The sequence below is a fragment of the Cupressus sempervirens genome, chromosome 2 (assembly GCF_028749045.1).
Source record: "Cupressus sempervirens isolate cs-2001-9-10 chromosome 2, ASM2874904v1, whole genome shotgun sequence".
NCBI lineage: Eukaryota > Viridiplantae > Streptophyta > Pinopsida > Cupressales > Cupressaceae > Cupressus > Cupressus sempervirens.
In genome coordinates, this window is record NC_143119.1 from 5,333,838 (window position 1) to 5,355,759 (window position 21,922).

Consider the following 21,922-nt stretch of genomic DNA (forward strand, 5'->3'; position numbering starts at 1 on the left):
TGGACAATTAAAGTAGGACAAGATATACATAGATGATAATCCAACATATATGTTTACAAAGGTAGTAACACAGGAGAAGCTGAACTCCTCTTCAACTTCGGTTGGTCTTCTAGATTGAAAAAAATAAATGAACAATTGAGTTCAAGGTGGTTTAATCCAGTGAGAACCTCATGAAGTAGCAACATTGCTACAAGATCAATCTCCAAGTGGGAGATTTTTGTCTAGGATGGAGTTTGATCAACCCCAAGTGGGAGATTGTTAGTTTTTGGTGACTGATCAGGGAAGTATTGTACACTCTCCACAATTCCTAGACAAAGTTCGGGGCTGAATTGGGCCCCAACCAAGGGTTTGGGGGTGGCATCCCCCAACTTCATTAAAAATTGAAGAAGTTGATAATATCAAATTGCATAGCTCTCCTTTGATTTTTTTTCGTCCTTTTATATATTTGGCAAGAGAGTAGTTAAATATTATCTTTGTATTTAGCTATTCCAAACTAAACCTAGTTTTGGAACTGCCTTTATGAGATTACATTCTAAAAGATTATAGTTCTCACTCCTAGAAACAATAAAATGCATGTATGAATTATAGAAGATGTTATTATTTTCATTTAGACAATATGTACAAAATTAATTATTAAATTGTCCTCTACAATATTTTAAAAAAAATAATATTAAGACTAATATAAAGTCTAAGAATATATCTAGGCCCACTTCCTTGACCATGAATAATATTGAACTTCTTTTAAATATAACCTTTGAACTATCTTTTAAAATATATCATAACATAAAATAAACTAAAAATAAAGTTGAATTATTGTTTTAAAAAATATTCTCCTCGCCTTATCCATAAGTCCTACGAAAATGAAAATGTCATTTTAACTTTATAGTGAAAAGGAGACATGATAGCTACTTCACTTAGAAATTCTCATTGACTAAAATTGTAAAACATATATCCATATTAAATAAGGGTGTGGTGGAGACTAAACATTGTTTTATTTAGGATGTGAAACTTATGAGGATATTTGTCCTCAATATAAAAAAACAATTTGAAGACATACACCATGCACTATTTATTAGTCCCTACCTATATATAGGCAGGGAACTTTAGTCCCTCCAATTACCTAACAAAATTTAAGTTCTAAAGTTTTGACAAAGTTTATTTTAAAATTAATTTCTGTTGATTAATTTTTTTTTTCAATTGGTTTCTTAGAATTTTCCTGAGGTTAAAACTATTTTCGCACTGGAAAAAAAAACAAAAGGAAAATATGAAAAGACATCATTAATTGTATTAAAGAAAATGTGGACACATGTTAGTTAACTGTACAAAGGTATTAAATGCGTAGCTTATTCTGCAGCTTTTTGCAGGCATTTGCAAAATCGCCACGTACTGTTGTTAACGGGAATGTGCTCGGAATACGTTAGAGCACTCGGGGCCATCGTGTATGCAGGCACTATCCATTCATACCTTCTCAGATGGTCTGTGATCTCGTACTCGTCGTGTTGGCTCTGGTCTTTCAGGGAGAAGTCCACCAGCGGAACTATCACATCCTTGGACAGAATGTTGAACCGTCCGTTCGCCGCACAGTTAGCCATGATGTTTCTATATCCCTGCACCAAACCGGTTGAGAACGTCAATTCCATGAACAGGGAGATTTACATATAAATTATATAGCTATTCATAAATCTATTGGTCTGGAAGAGTTCTGATTGGAAAATTATTCACGATTCATATGGCCCAAGACAAAGAAAGAACACTTGAGTAGCAAAGTACCAAATGGTTAAATTTCCTGGGGTTTCCGTCCATTTTCTTAAATAGAAAAAATAACCAAACATTAAATGCCATGGCCAGCTGTGCTATCTCCAATTTCCAAGCCAGCGGATGCTCTGGCCAGCTATACTATCTCGAATGGGTGGTTCACTCTACAACTGAGAGAAGCAATTGACATTTTTTATCGGCTTTGGAAAACATTACACATAGAGCATGTTAATATGACCGTCCGTACTCTATGTTAATATGACAAAAAATAAAAATAAAAATTTATCCGTCTATATCTAATGGCCATTTGCATAGTTTGTGCAAATTCCAATGAAATGAGAGATGGAGCTCTGATTTATCTAATCATCTAGTGCAATCTTTTAGATGGCGATCATTGTTTGAAGCATTGTAAGCGAAAATTTGCCTTTGCCCACAACTAATGAAATTATAAAATATGGTTAAAATTTTATTCTTTCTTTGAAATCTTGAACTTTAATTTTTTTGTTAAAGTGAATTAATAATGTACTTCCTTATTTAAATTTTAGAATTAATATAAATATATGTTTACATAATAATCTTACCAAAGATTTAAATTATTTTGAAAAAGCTTTTTTCATAAATATATTATATTTATTCTTATTAAAATCAAATTAATTAATACATTCAATAATTATTTCAAATTATATTTTTAACATTGCTTTGTTAAATTGATTAAACATTGTCACTCATTAAATTTGTTATACTTGCACTTAAATTTAATATTTCATAACATTAAAAAGTTATAATATGTTTTACTAAATATTTCATGTCAATTATGTTAAATACTTTACTTCTTTTTAGCAATAGCCACATTAAAAATTAGAAATTTATCATAACAATGGAAGTTTCAATGACAACAACAGATTTCATGTTTTTATGAGAGTAAATGGAAGATTAGTATTTGACTTATGTATTATGTTTAGTAATTGTTTTTATAAAAATTTAGCAAATTATAATTACTTTATTTTTATTTCTTTTTAAGATAGAACTTTAATAAATTATAATTATTATATTTTTTTAATTAATTCTAAATATATATGTAAATATAATGGTAAAAATATTATTTTTAAATTAGTAAATTTTAGAGTTAATTATTTCTATTATTAAGATTTGAAAAAATATATTTAATAGGTAAATGAAAATTAACTTTTTCAATTGTTAAAAAATTACAAAAGAAATCAATTTATCTAATTAACAAAAGTAAAATTAAAATTAAAATTTCTACATACTTTTTAACTACATCAAATTTTAATTATTTTTTTAATATAATTTATTTAATAGAATATTATATTAATTAGTAAAAATTTAAATTTATAGATTCTATATCATAATTATTACTATTTAAATTAAGATTTTATTCATTCAAATAGATTTGTTTACAAATAAAAAAATATTACAACCATCAAACTAGAAGATAGTTATAATAATATTCACATGTTTTCCATGTCTTCCAATAATTGGTAGAGCCTAGGTACAATGTATTGCCCATGTTCCCCGCCGTAGATGGTCGTTCTCTATTTACAATAAATATATTTGTGGAAAATCATTTGACCATCTTATTTTTACTCAATTAATTTAAAATACATATATAATTTGAAATTAATCAATTCACACAAAAAATAATAATAATAACAATATTATATTTCTAACTAATATTATATATCTTAAACTATAATGTTTTCTTATGCTTTCACAAGGACTCCTGCTTCAAAGAGCTCTTGTTTGATGAAGATAATATCAACCTCACTGCTAGCTAGCTAGCCAAGATTCAACATCTAAAGGTGTATAAAGACAATATAAGGTTTTCATTCCTTAAACCCTTAGTCTGTTGAGTCTCATAGACATCATTAAAAACATTCATTCATAATCAATTTTAAGCATATATTGTGATAGCATATTAGAGAAAACTATTGTCCTTTTGGATAAGAACCAAACTTTCTTCAACTAGCTTCATGAACTGGCTTGTCAATATCTCCAAGGAAAAACAAACTTGGGACATGATAAAAAAAATGTGTAGGTTTTAAGTCAAACTTAGTAAAACTCCTTGCCTTCCTTTGAAACACTTCCTCACTTCTAGCTTTCCAAAGAAACCACAAAACTTCAGTTGTCAAAATATGCCAAAAAATCATTAATCTTAGACTCAAAGGAATCCACATTGCCAACAAGAATCTCATTCCAAGAAAGACCAAGAAGTCAATTCCATAAAATTGGGTAACCAAGAAAGATTGAGCAAGTTTTAAGGGCAAATTAACAGTAAAAAAAACCATGAGCAAAAGACTCAATTTTATCTCAAAAACCACATTTGATATTGCCTGCGCCTAATTATTGAAGAGTTGATCCTACGAAAAGCTTTTGATGCAACAACATCCATTTAAAGAATAGTTTTTTTGGTTTGCCATGCGATCTCCAAAAAAATGTGGAAAAGAAAGATCAATCAGAAAATGGTAAGCTAAACCCCACCCCTAGATCACTCTATGAGTAATGGAGGGATCTATAGAGAACATATTATATAATTTCTTGGTTGTGACAATGCAAATAAGTAACATCATTCAATTAAACCTTCTTGACATAACATGTTGAATCAAGTAATTGCTTAAACTTTGTACATCCAACTCCTTTAGTAATCAAAGTGTATGTTTTCTTTTGGGAATCTAGTATACCAAACACATTTCTAATGTCCTCCCAGGACTTCAATTCATTGTTGTTCAAAAAATATTTGATTTTTTAGATACCACACATATTCCAGTATTTAGAAGAACAACTCTATTTAAGACCACATGTTTGTCATTGAGGTAGAGTCCCCATCATATAGACCTATCGGCTACTGGATAAGAAGGGTAGGTTCCTACAACCCCTTTGAAAGAAATTTCCTTGCATGAGACCATGCCCTCCACAATGATATAAACACCTATGATCCAAAGATTTTATGTTTAAAACATCCCAACAATAAATCAAACTGTGGGATGTCTTTCCACTATTTTCCTTTAGCAATGGAGAAACATGCAGTATTGTTTCTAACTAACACTTTCCATGGCTCATTCCCATTTATTTCTTTTAAAATCCATTTAGAAGCAAGAGCAGATTCACGTAGTTTAGTATCCTTAAGTCTTGAACCCCCAAGATGTTTTGGTTTACAACTACCAATTAACGCAATGCCTTTTTTTATTGCCCATACCATCCAATTGGAGGTAGTCTTTTAAGATCTCATTTATTTTATCAAACTAATAGCTAGCAAATAATCAAGCTAAAGAAAAAAAAATGTTGTGAGAGGCTAAAACATGCTTTACTACTTGAATTCTACCTACCAAAGATAAGTGATGGGTTTGCCACTTTACATGTTTTTTTAGGATCTTTGCCACAACCACATCTTTAGTGGAGGGGTCAATAGAGAAGGGCATACCAAGGTATCTAACAATACATTTAAGACAATGCCACTACCAATCGCTAACCACAATCCAATCAAAAGTTGCTTTTGACCATCCAAAAATAGAAAATTTTAGGGAGGGGATTTTAGCTCCATATGCCAAACAAAACAATTGTAGCCTATACAAGGCATTAAAATTGTCTTCTAAAAGATTAAGGAATAAAGTAGTCATCATAAAATTGAGAGTTAATAAGTTTCTCATCGTTAGATAGAGTCAAGCCTTTAAAGGAAGAACCCAATTCAAAATATCTAAAACTTTAGAAAAGAGCATATAGAACAATAACAAATAGAGACGATAGCAAAAAAGTGCAACCCAATATTGTGGGATTACCCAAAATCTAGCTTAGTTGGAGGCAAATGGTTTCCAAAGAAGAGATTAGAATCTCATACTAAATTGATGCTTAATTGTTAGGCTCAATGGCTATGGATCATTTAAGAGAGGATTCCATCTCTTGTGGTTACTATAGAGATTGGGATTCACCACCCTCAATATTATGAAATCCCAAGGGGTGAATCATCCAAGACTACCTCAATTTACTAGCACGTTGGTGAGCTGGTGAGAATAATTAAATTTAATGGCAACTCCTACTTAGATGCATAAATTGAAATATTGAAAGAAATTAATTGTGTACAATGATAAAACATTTTAAGCTTGGAAGCTAATAGAGCAAGTTACTAAGAGTGACTTATAGACTTTGTGAGCTCGTCATCCGTCACACATATGCCTATGATAACAATGTGGATTTAGGATGCTAGCACTATACATACATTTTGTACACCATGAACACCAAACCTTGTACACCAATCTAGAAATCTAGACATTTCTCAATACATATCTATGAACTAAAAACTTAAAGCCTAATATAATTTATACACTAAAGTAACCTTGATGCAAATCCAAGAAGTCTTGTTCCCCATTTCCAATAGGACTGAAGGCTTTTCATCCGTGAATTTAGAACTACAAGGGCTTTCATTCTTGAATTAATTTTCTAACACATGCTTTAAAAATGAAGAAGTTGATAACATCAAATTGCATAACTCTCCTTTGATTTTTTCCCTTCTTTTATATTTCTAGGAAGAGAGTAGTTAAATGTTATCTTTGTATTTAGGTATTCCAAACTAAAACTAGCTTGGGACTCCCTTTATGAGATTACATTCTAAAATAAGATTATAATTCTCACTCCTAGAGACAATGAAATACATGTATGAATTATAAAAGACATTATTATTTTCATTTAGACAATATGTACAAAATTAAATATTAATTGTCCTCTACAATATTTTTTTCAATAATATTAAGGCTAATATAAAGTCTAAGAATATACCTAGGCACACTTCCTTGACCACAAATAATATTAAACTTCTTTTAAATATAACCTTTGAATTATCCTTTAATATATATTATAACAGAAAATAAACTAAAAACAAAGTTGAATTATTGTTAAAAATATATATATTATGCTCATCTTATCCATAAGTCCTAGGACAATAAAAACTTAATTTTAACTTTATAGTGAAAAGGAGATGTAATAGCTACTTCACTTGGAAATTCTCATTGACTAAAATCGTAAAACATATATCCATATTAAATAAGGTTGTGGTAGAGTTTAAACACTATTTTATTAAGGATGTGCAACTTAAGAGGATATTTATACTTAATATAAAAACAATTTGAAGGCATACACCATGCATCATTTATTTGATGAAGATAATTTTAACCTCACTACTAGCTACCTAGTTAAGATTCAACATCAAAAGGAGTATAAAGATAATATAAGGTTATTATTCCTCAGACCTTTAGATTGTTGAGTCTCATAAACATCATTAAAAACATTCATTCATGATCAATTTTTAGCATATATTTTGATAGCATATTAGAAAAAACTATTTTTATATCTAATAATTTTGATGTATAAGTTGATGAACCTTTGTTGAAAAGTTCAAAGACCCATAATGAATCCACTATCGATCAAGTCTTGCTAAGACTAAGAGTCCTATATTGAAATAAAAAGATGAGGAATAACAATATCAATTTTATGAATGATCCATCAAAACAAATTAAATGGAAAAACAGCTAGAAGGACGTCAATTTGATTATATATTTGTACACTTCATTGTCTCATCATACAAGAAGGAATAAATTGCTGGCCTCTAATCATTTCAAAATGGGAATCTTGGATAAGTGATGTGACACTCGTGGGGTCCACACTTATGCTATTATTGTTCCTCTTCAACAACAAATCACCTTTTAGAAAAATATTGTTCAGGTGCTTTTAAGATAATTAAATATTAAATAATGTTTCAAACTATTGTGTGAAGGGAATTGTGTAGATATTGTTTAATCGAATTATCAAATTTCAGAATCAGAGATGGTACATCCACGACATCAACGGTGCTAGTTGGCTTCGTACTGCTGGGAGTGGATCTGCCGCGTTGACGGAGCGTAAGGATGAGATGCAATGGCGGAAGCTTCATTATATGCGCGGTGCAGAAGGTGAGTGTCACACATTCTCTGAGCTTATCATCGCAATCGGAATCAAACAATTTTAATTTCATCAAATTTTATTCCAGCCTTGTGTTTTAAAACAATTCCAATTTCGACAAATTTAAAAGATTTCCAGCCTTGTGATTTTAAACAATTTCAATTTCGTCGAATTTGATTCCAGTCTTGCTAGTTTCATTTTTTGTACAGATATTGAGGCGTTGAAGAGCTGCCGCAGAGGTATGGATATTCAAAATGATTTTGGGCTAAAAATTCTTTTTGATTTTTTAAACAATCAAAACTGAGGAGCACTATATAAATAGCTGTATGAATTGTGGAAATCTCTTCTTTACTCCTGTCTTAAAATTTGTAAAACTTAGAAGTTGTTTGAATTTGCAGAAACTTCTGTTTGAATTTACTGAAATTAGAGGCCTTGAAGGGCCGTCTGGGATGTTAAAAAAATATATACACAATCAATGTTCAGAAGCACGTAACAGATAGCTAGCTGTATACATTGTCGAGATACCTGTACGCATTGTTTTTACTAATTCAGTGTTAAAAAATGAGTAAATGTTTGAATTTACTGAGATTATGAAAAAAAACTGCTATTAACGTCAACCTTCTGCAGTCCCCTGTGTCAAGGGCGTTGTTTTTCCGTTTAATTATATAGCCAAATCTTTCGGACTCATATCTTTCGGAAACTCTATGTTTTTAGCTTCTTACTTGTTCAACGTGGATACATGGATACAAGTTCTTCAGTGAATTTTAAGTAAAATTGAATGAGTACGATTTCAATGATGTGTATGAGACCGCAGCAGTCTATGGGATCAGTAGAAGGTGCTTAGCAGATTTTATATTTCTTTCCATTTTCGAATCTTCTGATATAGATCTTAATCAAGAAATCCGCCATTTGCTTGATCCTATCAACCTCAAACAAACTATACATGTTGATCGTCTTTTTTATTTTAAATTATAATAATATAATAGGAATAAGAATAGTAATTTGAAAGCTTTATTCTAATTTATCGGGAATTTGAAGTCATTTGTAGAATAAGAAACTATCTCTGAAGGTTACATATGCCTGGCATGGTGTAAGGTTTATGGCAATTTAAGCACAACCCGGTACGGTATGTATAATACAACTTGTATGCAATAAGATCATTCGAAAATTCACATTTAGACCACGATTCTTTTAAGCACGGCTCTTCATTTGATTTTGTCAGAAGCTACTGCTGAATGAGTCTAGGAGCTAATTGCAGTGAAAAAGTCTTAACCGAACCCGAAGTTGTTTTGTACTCTAATTTTTCAAATTCATTTCTAGAATTAGCTGTTGAGAACTTTGAAAAAAAAACATAATGTGCTAGCCGGTGCCATATAGCGAAAAAGATCGGCCGTTGCAAAACTTTGAGCCGCTACTACGGGCCTTCTTAAAACAAATAGTCGCTTTGATTTTCTACGGGAAGACGCTGTTTATTTTGTGATGTGACTTAGAAGCAGTAAATTCTCTTCATGGGACTACGTACACAAAACATCTGTTAATGTTTTGTGTTGAAAGCTCAGTACACACCATCAGACATTTGGAGACGCTCGTTTCCAGTTTTTGCTGATCCGTGTTTTCACAGTAGGGATAGCAAAAAGATTAGATTTTAAATATTAGGATGCTTAGGAAAGAAAACGGATTAGTTTTGACACAATACCTATATGAATTCAATCGACGACTACTTACAAAGATTTCAAGAAAATATCTAAGATAAGTGTTCTTTATTTTATTGTATAAATCATGTCATTCTGCAAAAATAAACAAATCGTTGACAGAGCTTTTTTGGATGTATGTAACGTGTAAAAGTAATTTTGTTCCCATCGCTGATGCAGCAGCAACACAAGTTCCTTCCGTCTCTGGAAAGCTTAAAGAGATCATTTAATGAGCATTGTAAGAGATGTTTAATTCAAAAGCTGGCATGGTTTTCATTGCTTATGTACATTGTGGTGAAAGGTTTTCTAATAATGATCATAATATTTTTCTTCCTGTCCAAAATATGGATCTGAATTAGCATTCTTTGGTGTGAACATTGCATTAGCAGGGTTGACAAGCTGGTTGACCTGTAAAGATGGCGTCCATTATGAAGGGAACTTTGGTACCATCAAATATTTTGTCTGGCACTCTAAAGTATACTTATGCAGATCATATTGTTGAATCCGTGGCTTTCAGCAGAGATCAGGCCAAGGCCGGTGTAGGATTGAGAAAATCAAGCTTATGGGGAACATTAGAGTCATTCCAAGCACAAGCTATAGATATGAGAAGAAGATTCTCCGGCTTGACTGTAAAGCATGGCCTCTGTCGCTGCCAGGCCATTGCGACCCCAACTGCAAAAACACTACAGGTAAATTTTGTAAAACTAAAACAATTGCATCCTGTATTACAAATCATGTCTTAAATTGGAATGCCTAGAAAAATCAGAGTAATAAACGATACTAAATAAACCCTTCAATGTTTTTGCTACTATGCAGAGGGTATTCACATTTGGTAAAGCTCGGAGTGAGGGAAACAAGAGTATGAAATCTTTAGTAAGCATGCTCTTTCTGAACCCTGAAGGATACTTTGTATATTAAACACATGCCGTGAGAATGGCATTATAAATTTAACATTGGCTGGTCCTCACCACCAGGCATGGTTTGCCACCATCATTGATTTTCTTGTGAAATTTAGCTGCTTGCAATCTTAGCGTGAGTTATTAATCTGCCATTTAATCATTTCTGATGTTATTTTACATGAAACTCTGACCCATCCATCCAAAGTTACAATTAAATTCCAGAAACTGAATCCTTATCCATTAAAAATTTTCTGGTTTAGTTGGGTGGAAAAGGTGCAAATCTCGCAGAAATGGCCAGCATTGGTCTCTCTGTTCCTCCAGGACTCACAATCTCAACTGAGGCATGTCGAGAATATTTAGAGAGTGGAAATAAGCTCCCAGATGGTCTTTGGGAGGAGGTATTAGAGGGTCTGAAGACAGTAGAAAAGGATATGAATGCTTATCTTGGTGATCCCTCGAGATCTTTATTGCTCTCTGTCCGGTCTGGAGCTGCGGTAAGTATTTCCCTTTGTATCTTAATGATTTATCAGCAATATCATAATGTTCAACGGTGCTGATTTTGTTTCGAACCATGTACTGCAGAGATAAGAGTTCACCCACAAAGAGACTGGTTCTATTTGGCAGGCTACATTTTTGTAACTGATACTTTTTATGCATCCTTTTGTGCGTAGATTTCTATGCCTGGTATGATGGATACTGTGCTGAACTTAGGCCTTAATGATGAGGTTGTTATAGGATTGGCTGCCAAAAGCGGAGAGCGCTTTGCATATGATTCATTCAGGCGTTTTCTGGACATGTTTGGCAATGTCGTAAGTTTTGTGTCAAGGATTTACAATCATGTCCACTTGATTACATGTTCCTATTAGCTGCAGATAAATCCTGCAGGTCTTGTGTCTCACTCGAGAAATGTTTTCATGAAGGTTATGGGTATTCCCCATTCCTTGTTCGAGGAAGAACTTCAAAGTTTAAAGACCGAAAAAGGAGTTCTCCTCGATACAGACTTAACTGCTTCTGATTTGAAAGACCTTGTTGTGAAGTATAAGAATATTTACATAAAAGCTACCAGCACACAGTTTCCCTCAGGTACAAAGAAAGAAACATTGAAGTTCCGTTTTCAATTTCCCTAGAAATATTTGGAAGGATGGTAAATAATAGTCAATTCTCATGCAGATCCTAAGGAGCAGTTACGATTGGCAGTTCTGGCAGTTTTCAACTCATGGAATAGCCCTCGTGCGATCAAGTACAGAAACATAAATCAAATAACAGGTTTGAAAGGAACTGCAGTTAATGTACAATCCATGGTATTTGGAAACATGGGTCCGACATCAGGAACTGGAGTTCTATTCACTAGGAATCCCAGCACGGGGGAGAAGAAGCTTTATGGAGAATTTCTCATTAATGCTCAGGTACTTAAGCAAATTGAATTCAAAGAAACAAAATTCAGCTTACTCCAACTCATATATTTAGATGTGTGTACATTTCATATTGTATTTTTGTTCATGCTGTCATTTATCCATGATAAATCAGGGCGAGGATGTGGTTGCTGGCATTCGGACACCAGAAGACTTGGACACAATGAGACAATACATGCCCAAAGCTTATGATGAGCTTGTGGAGAATTGCAAGATTCTTGAAAAACATTACAAGGATATGATGGTAAGTGCTAAAGTTCTCTCACGTGAAGGATATGATAATTTCAAAAACCATCTAATCCAATGCCACTGCAGCTACTGAAAATATGAAGTTACTGAGGCCTTCTAAGGGCCACTTTGCATCTTGCGAATAAAATCTTTGACTTTTCTCTACATAATGAAATATGACATATGATGGGACTTGAGAATATCCTTAACAGAGGCTCAAGATGTTGCTTCTTTTGGCTACAACTATTTGTCTCATGTCCGCAAGCAGAACAGTCATGACATATTTGAATGTTTCCTGGGAAAGTCTATTGATTGAGAATTAGTAATATCATCAAGAGATTTCATGCCATCCTATTTTTTAGCAAATTTGCTTATTTCTTTGTTGTGCAATTGATCGGCAATTGGATTGTTGCAGGTTCTTCCCATCTTATGTGCATTGATCCTTTCAATATCAAATGCTTATGCTTATATGGATGTCTCGAAAGTTCTTAGAATACCATTAAGCGCCCAAGTTCTGACATCTTGCTAGGCCATTTCAGGATATAGAGTTTACAGTACAGGAAAACAGGCTATGGATGCTACAATGCCGATCTGGCAAACGGACAGGTACAGGTGCTGTCAAGATTGCTGTTGACATGGTCAAGGAAGGACTTGTTGATAGCCGTTCTGCTATCAAAATGGTTGAGCCTAGACACTTAGACCAGCTTCTACATCCTCAGGTTGATACAGAATTTGTAAATACTTTCTATCTAAAATAGTTCAGAACATTAACTTTCGTTGAAATTGAGCACGAGATTATGTTTAATGACAGTCTCTCAAATCTATTTTTCTCTGTTCTTATTCTCAACTTCTATAACCCTTTTACATCAATCATATTGTTAAATAACTTATATTGCGTGTGCAAGTTTGAGGATCCATCTTGCTACAAAGATCAAGTTATTGCCACTGGTTTACCTGCATCACCCGGAGCAGCAGTGGGACAAGTTGTGTTCAGTGCTGAAGATGCAGAGACTTGGCATGGACAAGGAAAACCAGTGATTCTGGTATACTTCATTCAAATCAACAAAAGAGACTGAAACTGAATATAGTTCTGGAAGCTATGAATTAGTCAATGTATTTAGATTTGTTTTACTTTGCACTTTGAGATTGCATGCTGTACCCACATGTTGACATGCATTAGTATAATTCCTTGTTAAACAATATCCAACTACAACATTTATTAATGGTAATATATGGTTAAGAGAACTGAGAAGTTTGTTTGTCTTAAGGTGCGTAATGAAACCAGTCCAGAGGACGTAGGTGGTATGCATGCTGCCACTGGCATACTGACTTGCAGAGGAGGCATGACGTCACATGCTGCTGTTGTTGCACGTGGATGGGGCAAATCTTGTGTTTCAGGGTGCTCAGAAATTTGTGTTAATGAAAATGAGAAGGTGTAAAGCTCTCTATTTAGTATTTTCAAACCATATGATATTTATAATTTATTCTTTTGTCATTATCCAAATCACATGTTTTCTCAACTATTTTATGGTAATGATTTTAATCAACGGATTATTTCAATGAAAATGTTTAAATTATGTATATAGTGCATATTGCAATACTAAGTGTAAGAATCAATGGCAGTCACTGCCAAGATGACATATGTGCTTGTAATGACAAATATCAATTAATAACTTAATTGCAGACATTGTCAGTTGGAAAAGATGTATTGAGGGAGGGTGACTGGTTATCCATCAACGGCACAACTGGAGAGGTCATTTTGGGAAAGCAGCCACTTTCCCCTCCAGCAATCAGTGGTGATTTGGGTGCATTCATGACTTGGGTGGACAAACAAAGACAGCTGAAGGTATATTTAGATTCTGTACTTGAAAAAATCTCAATAGTTACCTTTTAGCAGTTGTTTTAAAATTTATAAGGAGTTTCTGCGTTCTAGACGCTACTAAATTGAATTTCAACAATTTATATATGCTGATGGTCATAATTGCTGACTCTCATTGCAGGTTATGGCTAATGCAGACACACCAGATGATGCTCTGACAGCAAGAAACAATGGTGCACAAGGCATTGGCCTTTGCAGGACTGAACACATGGTAAGATATAAAGACAACATCTATTTTGGTTCCACAAGTTTTTTTTTTTTAAATCTTAACAGAAACCAGGGTAGCCTGTAAATGCTGAATTAGACTCCATATGCAATAAAATTCTATTTCCATCATGATGTGAATCAGAAGGCATTTGTTAAAATCATTTGATTTTATGCAGTTCTTTGCATCAGATAGTAGGATCAAGGCTGTGAGGCAGATGATTATGGCTATAACACCTGAACAGCGACAAGTTGCACTTGATAAGCTCCTACCCTATCAACGATCTGATTTTGAAGGGATTTTTCGTGCGATGGATGGTATATATTTGTCGACTTCCTTATATCAGAACCTTGAATTTGTACCTTTCACAGAGTGTGAACTCCAATTTTACAAAGCTTCTTGTCTTACAGGTCTTCCTGTTACCATACGCCTTTTGGATCCACCTTTGCACGAATTTCTCCCAGAGGGAGATATCAATGAAATAGTTTCTGAGTTAGCAATGGATACTGGAATGACAGAAGATGAGGTTTTCTCACGTGTAGAGAAGCTATCTGAGGTCAATCCAATGCTTGGATTCCGTGGATGCAGGTGGATTTCCAGTCCCTACTTTTAAAATGCCTGTTTGTTAATTAGCACACATATCTGGTAATTCTCAATTTCTTTCCAATGTTCATCATTTCCAGGCTTGGAATATCATACCCAGAATTAACAGAAATGCAAGCACGTGCTATTTTTGAAGCTGCCACTGCAATGGTCAACCAGGGTGTGAAAGTGCTACCAGAAATTATGGTTCCTCTTATAGGAACACCTCAGGCATGAAGTTTAAACACACTATCACATTTTCCCTGCACTGTTGTCAACTAGCATGTTTATTTTTCAATATTTTTTTATCAATTTAAGAGTTTTTTGTTTTCAGACATTTCTCCAAGACATTCAATGATCATAGATTTAATCATATCAACATTTTAAATACTCTATTATCTATTTGGGAAATCGGATAGAGAAGATACCTAAGGGAAGTGGAAATCTTGTTGCTCAGATTGTTTTATTCAAGGACATCAGTTATCTGAGCTAGTATCGATTTTATTTCTTCGACAGGAATTGGGACACCAAGTCAATCTTATAAATAAAGTTGCTGCACAGATCTTTACACAAACTGGCTGTTGTTTGAAATATAAAGTTGGAACTATGATTGAAATTCCACGAGCTGCTTTGGTTGCAGATGAGGTAATAAAGCCATAATTTCATAAAAGCAACTTCAGTTTTAGCCACAGTTCTTCTGGAATCTGATGGACATGAATACATTTTCTGGTTTCCATTTAACATCATTATTTCTTCTACATCATTACGTATATATGCCAAGCTCTAAAAAAATGTTCTAGAAAGTTGGATTCCTGTTTGTTTGAAATGTAAGTTTAAATAATGATTTCGTCTCATTTGAATTTTGACTGACAACCTAGTATATTCATACCTATGATCGTAAGCAACCTTTTTCCCTGAAAGTGAAGAGTTTTCTTAGGATATAATGATCATGGTTCTTAAGCCTTATTTTAACAATTCAACAGTTTCAATAGCACAGTTTATTAAACAAATAGCACAAATTCTCCTTGATATTCTACTTCAGGTTGATGATCCTTCCTTGAGAGTTTAAAGGCTTTTGTTTGTATTTTTAATATAGTATGTCATATGGTCTTGTGCAGTATTGTTTCTCATCTAAAAACAAGTTTGGTTCTCTTGGCTTACAACTATATGATAAAGCTATTTCGTTGTTTTGCAGATTGCGCAGCATGCAGAATTTTTCTCCTTTGGGACAAATGACTTAACTCAGATGACTTTTGGATACAGCAGAGATGATGTGAGCAAGTTCCTGCCTATTTATTTATCTCATGGGATTATTCAGAATGACCCCTTTGAGGTAAAATATTGTTTATTTTGATATCATTTTTTTATTATAACAAAACTACTGTTCCTTTCTTTACAATACTGCAAGGAATTAATCCCCACAATATTGTAATCAAAGAAGCACCTAATGTATACAGAGCTATATATGCAATTTGAAATGTTTTTATTGAAATAATTACTTGTGTGGAATATAAGGTTCTTGATCAAAGAGGTGTAGGCCAGTTGATTAAGATTGCAACTGAACGAGGCCGTAAAGCTAGACCTGATTTGAAGGTAAGAAATGTTTATATACTGATTCCAAAATCAACTACTATATTGATTCTTAATCAGTCAATCGATTTGGATAGGTCTCTGATGGTTATATAACCTCGCAAATTCATTCAACACTAAAACTTGAATTTATAAGTACAAGATTCATCAAGCACAATACAAACTGAGTCAATTAAAGTATTAAACACAAATTTCCTTGATCCACAGTTCAAAATTGTGTAAACAGGTTGTCGATGTGAACTGTGCTTTAAAAGTGTTAAGACCATGAGGATATCATGTGCACTACTTAAGAGTTGATGACTATTTACATGGGGTTCGCAGGTGGGAATATGTGGAGAGCATGGAGGGGAACCTTCATCTGTGGCTTTCTTTGCTGAGATCGGATTGGACTATGTTTCTTGTTCACCTTTCAGGTCTCTATCTCACCCTTGAAGAGTTAAAATTATGTGCATACTCATAAAAGATAATTAGCATCTCGTTTTCATTGTTTCATAAACAAAAGTCTCACAAGGTTCTTCTATGTCAGGGTTCCCATCGCAAGATTGGCTGCAGCTCAGGCAGTCTGCTAAAATTCTGTATACCATTTTGAAGAGCAACTTTATCTTTCTAACCTGTCGAAGCTCCCTCCAAATTAATATCACATTGACGTTCTCTGGTAACTAGAGATTAATGTAAATATTGGAACCGTATCACCATTCGTCAGCAACTGATAGAGAACTGAGTTAGCTGTAAACCCTTGAAAAAAAGTTGAGCTCTTTCATCATATATGAATCATGAACTGTATAATGTAATAATATAATAAACAGCAATGATAATCAGTAGATCATTGAATGCCAATGTCAAATTGGCTATGGCCATCTCTTGAGGTGAAAATGATAACAAAATTACTAGAGCTGGGTTAAATAGTTTAACTTTAGGGTGTAAATTACAGGAAAAAGTTATATCATTTTATTCCTGTTGAATATAATTGAGCATGATATGTAATGGATATGCAGAAGCATATCCACAATGAAATTCCATCCATCCCATAAATGTTTGGCTGATGAGCTAGATATAATTTCAAATTTTGAATTTTAAACCAATTTCAAAAAGGACACCTATGTACTCAAGGTATATGTTGACTGGTAGAGTTTAGTTTGCATTCAAGCATATTCATGAAGAGAAATATTTGAATAATGAGTAGGACAAATATAAGAAATTCATTTTGATCTCATTTGTGAGGGATACAAAATTTGAACACTAAAAAAATCTCCTTAGTGCAGTTCCATCAGAGGGGATCTCAGTGGCCCAAACTGGCTGAAGGCTTTTCTGTTAACCATTCTTTACCTTTTATTTATGCTTAGATAGATCTGCACAAGCAAAAATTACATAGTAACCTGCGTGTTCTCGTGTTAGGGAAGTAGTGAAGCCTTGTGGAGGAAAAATATGGAGATAGTCATTAGTCATTTATGAGCGCAACTATCTCTTGAATAATAAATGAATTCACAAGAGTTTTCAGCTGTTCTTTGTATTTATTGTATTATGGAAAATTAATATTTTATGATGTTACACTAATTTAGTAATTTAAAGTTAATAACTCCGATAATACCAATAAGGAGAAGATTGTGCCAACTCCATGTTTTAGAGTATGACTTTATTTAAGTAAACTAAATTTTACTGTTGGTAGATCTGTAGTAAAAGTTGATTCAAACCAAACCGATTTGATAATATATTCATAAAAGTCGATGGAAACAAACAATTAACTAAAAGGAAAAGAAATCAGGAGTTGAGCTATCCAAGGAATTAAATGTCACATAACCTTTTAAATAGACAAGCAGATATTCTCAAGCAGTCATTCCATCTTCATGTGTGAAGAATATGACTTAGTCAAAGTTGTTTCCCTCGTATCTATCTCTTAGTATACACCAATATTGGCAATATTTGATTTAATTGTAGGTTGGTGATGAGCTTAAGTTCTAGATATTCCTGTATCTGGGATATTTGAGGGACTTGATGACAACTAGGAAATCTTTACCGCCTAACTCTACCAGTTATAGAAGTAAATGAAAATACAAGTACAAAACAATTATGCATTTACAACAATGAAAATACAAGTACAAAACAATTATGCATTTACAACAACATTTCTGTGAGGTTTTCATACTATCACCTAATTGCAAAGGGGACCCCCTCTTTTTGCTTTGGCACTAGGAGCAATGATCTTAGGTGGGTTTAGTTGGTAACAATTTTCAATTCTTTAAGCTTGAAGGATGAGTTTGAGCAAATTTGGCTTGTTCGTAGTCAAATTTGTTAGGGGGTGTGAGTGAGAACTAGGCTAAGCTAGTCAAGGAGATGAAGTTGAAACCAAAAGACTTGTGATGAAATGAGTTAGAATCTTTTGAAAATCTGTGTTTCGATTTCCATTTCATCCTAGAAAGTTGGGAAAGGTTAGAGGAGGTAACACATTGACGAGGATGTGCTGAATCCTGAAATTTGGCTGTGTCTGAAATTTTTTGTAAACTCCCAAAATCTAAAATCTTTACTATAGCTCCTATGAACCTGAAACATCTTGACAATATTTATATAAAATATAACTTAAAGTATAAGAAACTTATACTTAATGTTACATGTTCTATAATTCATTTCGCCCCCTGAGCTGAAGAAATAGAAGTGATAAGTTGAGAGTTTTAGCATGCAAAATCAGGTCAGAAATCTCAAGATCTTGGGATTTCCACCCAAGAAAAATCCCAACCTCTCAAAATTTCTGCCATGGTATAGAAGGGAGTTACAAGTTTGGATATACGATGTAGTGGAATGATATTGCCCCTCCTTTCAAACAAAGGCCAGGTGGCATGAAAATTAAAGTGAAATTTAGTGGCAGAATTCTCCAAAACACTGGATTTTCAATTCGAACTCCCCAAAATTTCCACATGATGGTGTTTAGGCAGAATTTATCTGGGATTTCCAATCCCAAGAACTCAAAGGCTCCACCGTATTAAGAAGATGGCCTTGGGTAGAAGTTGAGAGCCAAATTGTGAAAAAAGGATTAAACTGAGGGAGAGAAGACAAAATCAACCAAATGCTTGGAGAAAATGACAAGGGATGAAAATAAATATGAACTGAATTCTTATGGATTTATGAAGGAGGGAGGGTTAAATCGAGATTCACCCATTGGAGAACTTCAGGAGATCAAACCATGGATGGTATGAAAATCCTCAATCATCACACCAACAAAAATGGATGCTACAAAATCAAGGCTTCAAGCAAGAAGATAACTTGAGGACAAGAAAGATGATGCTCAAAGTTGAAAGTGCAAATTCAAGAGGCGGAACATTAAATTGTGAATTTGTTCTAAGATCAGTATTAGGAATAATGAAAATTAATAAATTGTTAGTTAATTAACTAATAATGTAAGAGTTGGTTATTAATTAGTACTCATACTAAAACCATTTTTATAATCGACTAATCAATATATAAATTATCGAATATATTATAGAACATATATATTAGTCATACTAATATTAATCGTGGGGTGATCGTGTATCCTCCAACCCCTTTTTTGTGAATTGTATTCTAAGTATATTTTTTAATAGAACAGGACTAATCATCAAAAAAAAAATACTAATATTAATCTATTAATCAATACATATGATGGAATATATAATTAATTAATACGTATTTTAATCAAGTACATACTAATTTAATATTATTATACTAAGCAAAGCTATAAAAAAGCATTGCCAATGCTGAAGTATAAGGTCACGTTCCTCATATATCATAAATACTAGTAAGGCTTAAATTAACCCCAAACCGGAAAAAAATATGCTACAAAAAAAAAGCATAACATGTTAATATCATGACCACCGAAAAGAAAGGGGGACATAGAAAAGAGAAAGTGTACGACGAAACTATAATAAGAAAATGACATGAGAGTTAAGATGGTGAACATAATGGTTATAAGGAATAATTACATCCTAAAGAGGCATATTATAATGGGAAAAATAAAAATGAGGAGGAACATTAAATAGGACAAATCAAGACATGTCACGTTAATCTTAAAGGAGATTTCAGCAATAAAATCTATTAAATAAGGAATGGATTAAGTTCAAGGTAACACATCAAATAAATAGAATAACAAATCACCCTTTTTATAAGATGTATGCTATTTTCTTAAATATGAAATACGATTAACTAATATAGATGTATGATTAATAAGATGTATTAATTAATATTTTTCTTAAATACAAGCTCATTTCCTTGATTAATGAGAGACGTAAATGTAATTAGTTTGAGAAATACTAATGTAATAATATCATATTATGCATGATTATATATCAAGATACATGCACGATAGTGAGTAAGTAGGAGATATTTTCTACAAGTCAAATTGTGATATTGCTATTAGGACTTATCTATGTAGTTTTTGAGTCAAATTCATTGACCCATGTTTCATGAGTGGTGATTCCCACTAATCCATCTCTCATGAGATTAAATGGAACACGTAGCAATCATAGGATCTAGGTGAAGCACTAGGACTTCGCAGGAGGTCACCCATCCCACTACTACTCCAGCTTGAGCGCACTTAACTACGGAGTTTCCTCCATGATTAAATCCAATTTGCTTGCAACCCTATTTGCAAAACCTTCACCAGGTGGTGCCTAATGAAAAATTCATTAAAAAGCTCCTAAGTGTAATGTCCCAACTATTAGGGTTAGTTTGGGACAAAGAATACTTACAAAATAAATGTTAGAATTTAAACAATAATAAAACTAACTATACTATTCTACCTTCTATCTTAACCCCAACCTTAAAGATGTCTCCACATCGCGATCAATAACCCTCTTGAAGAATCTTAGGTTCTCGATTACTTCTCTGTCTTCTATGAAGTGCTCCCTTTAAGGTCCTTCCTAAAAGAGACATTCTCTATCCAAGGCCCTTGTCAAATATGTATATGCTAACATGTACAAAATATTCCAGCCATAAAATCATATTGAGATCACTCTCTTACTAACGAAACTCTCTTGATCTTAAGTTACTAAGATCACTCTCTTCCCGAAAAGACTCTCTTGATCTTGACAATTTCGCCACATTTATTTATTATAAATATAAATAGAAATTATTCACAAAAATAAATATTCATACCTGCTAAATAATCTTCCTATAATATTCCTTTTCTCATAACAAATATTCCTTAAAGATAACATTCCTCTTCTTATAAATAAGCTACAATACTTCCCTACGTCTTAACTTCCTTAGCAATGGGGGGTCACTCGTACTTTAGCAAGGGCTCGGGCTTCATGTTTGGTGACTATGATACTCCAGTCGATTCGCTAGTCCTTTACAATGTTTTGATTGTCCATATTTGCATGGAATTTATTGTCATGTTGGATTTGACTATTTTTCCTTCGATTTCTGCCTTAGTCAATTTCTCGTGCCACATTGTCTGTGATTGTTGAAAATGGGGAGTAAACTTGTACCCGATGATGATGTGTCATTCTGCAATTCCTGCTTTTAGTTGTCCTACTTGGATCCATGTAGTGGTTTATCGATCTTAATGCAAGGTGTACATTACCAACAATAAGGTGAATATGTAAAATAATAAGCATACCATATGTTTGTAATGTTTTCAGCTTAAATACTGCATGTAATTTTATTATCATGACCTTTGACCTACTACCACTTATCTAGTAGTAAAGGGTTACAACCCTAGGTGATTTGCTCCATGTTAGGAAATTAATCTCTGTTCATTAGATAGC

At 33.2% G+C, this 21,922-nt stretch overlaps 2 protein-coding genes across 15 annotated transcripts in view; one reads left to right on the forward strand and one right to left on the reverse strand.

Annotated features, from left to right (window-relative positions):
* Positions 1–1,260: 1,260 nt before the first annotated feature.
* LOC149570807 (uncharacterized) overlaps positions 1,261–21,922 on the reverse strand; it is a 146,643-nt gene continuing 125,981 nt past the window's right edge. The window contains exon 7 of the mRNA XM_089812335.1: positions 1,261–1,607. Coding sequence (XP_089668461.1) covers positions 1,541–1,607 — 67 coding nt within the window. The 3' untranslated portion in view covers positions 1,261–1,540. The remainder of the gene's footprint in view (positions 1,608–21,922) is intronic.
* Positions 7,535–17,024, forward strand: PPDK (pyruvate orthophosphate dikinase). Of its 14 annotated transcripts, none has more exons than XM_089812376.1 (23): positions 7,535–7,712; positions 7,894–7,940; positions 9,573–9,630; positions 9,782–10,081; positions 10,209–10,265; positions 10,552–10,785; positions 10,963–11,100; positions 11,212–11,374; positions 11,462–11,697; positions 11,819–11,947; positions 12,471–12,650; positions 12,837–12,974; positions 13,200–13,364; positions 13,616–13,777; positions 13,932–14,021; positions 14,194–14,332; positions 14,426–14,603; positions 14,699–14,828; positions 15,114–15,242; positions 15,793–15,930; positions 16,113–16,190; positions 16,509–16,600; positions 16,714–17,024. In XM_089812376.1, the coding sequence occupies exons 4-23, from the start codon at positions 9,809–9,811 to the stop codon at positions 16,754–16,756; spliced, it is 2,892 nt and encodes a 963-aa protein (XP_089668502.1). In that variant the 5' UTR covers positions 7,535–7,712; positions 7,894–7,940; positions 9,573–9,630; positions 9,782–9,808; the 3' UTR covers positions 16,757–17,024. The 14 variants fall into 14 exon arrangements, with proteins under 14 accessions (XP_089668502.1, XP_089668503.1, XP_089668500.1 ...); XM_089812377.1 differs by having other exon boundaries at positions 7,574–7,712; positions 7,911–7,940; positions 9,779–10,081; XM_089812374.1 differs by having other exon boundaries at positions 7,574–7,712; positions 7,911–7,940.

What these genes read in the sequence shown, in the direction of transcription:
- PPDK (XM_089812376.1), top strand. Translation starts at nt 9,809, where the DNA reads ATGGCGTCCATTATGAAGGGAACTTTGGTACCATCAAATATTTTGTCT. An exon ending in CTTGGATTCCGTGGATGCAG is followed by an intron (nt 14,604 to 14,698) that starts GTGGATTTCCAG and finishes CATCATTTCCAG; the next exon opens with GCTTGGAATATCATACCCAG. An exon ending in CTGCTTTGGTTGCAGATGAG is followed by an intron (nt 15,243 to 15,792) that starts GTAATAAAGCCA and finishes GTTGTTTTGCAG; the next exon opens with ATTGCGCAGCATGCAGAATT.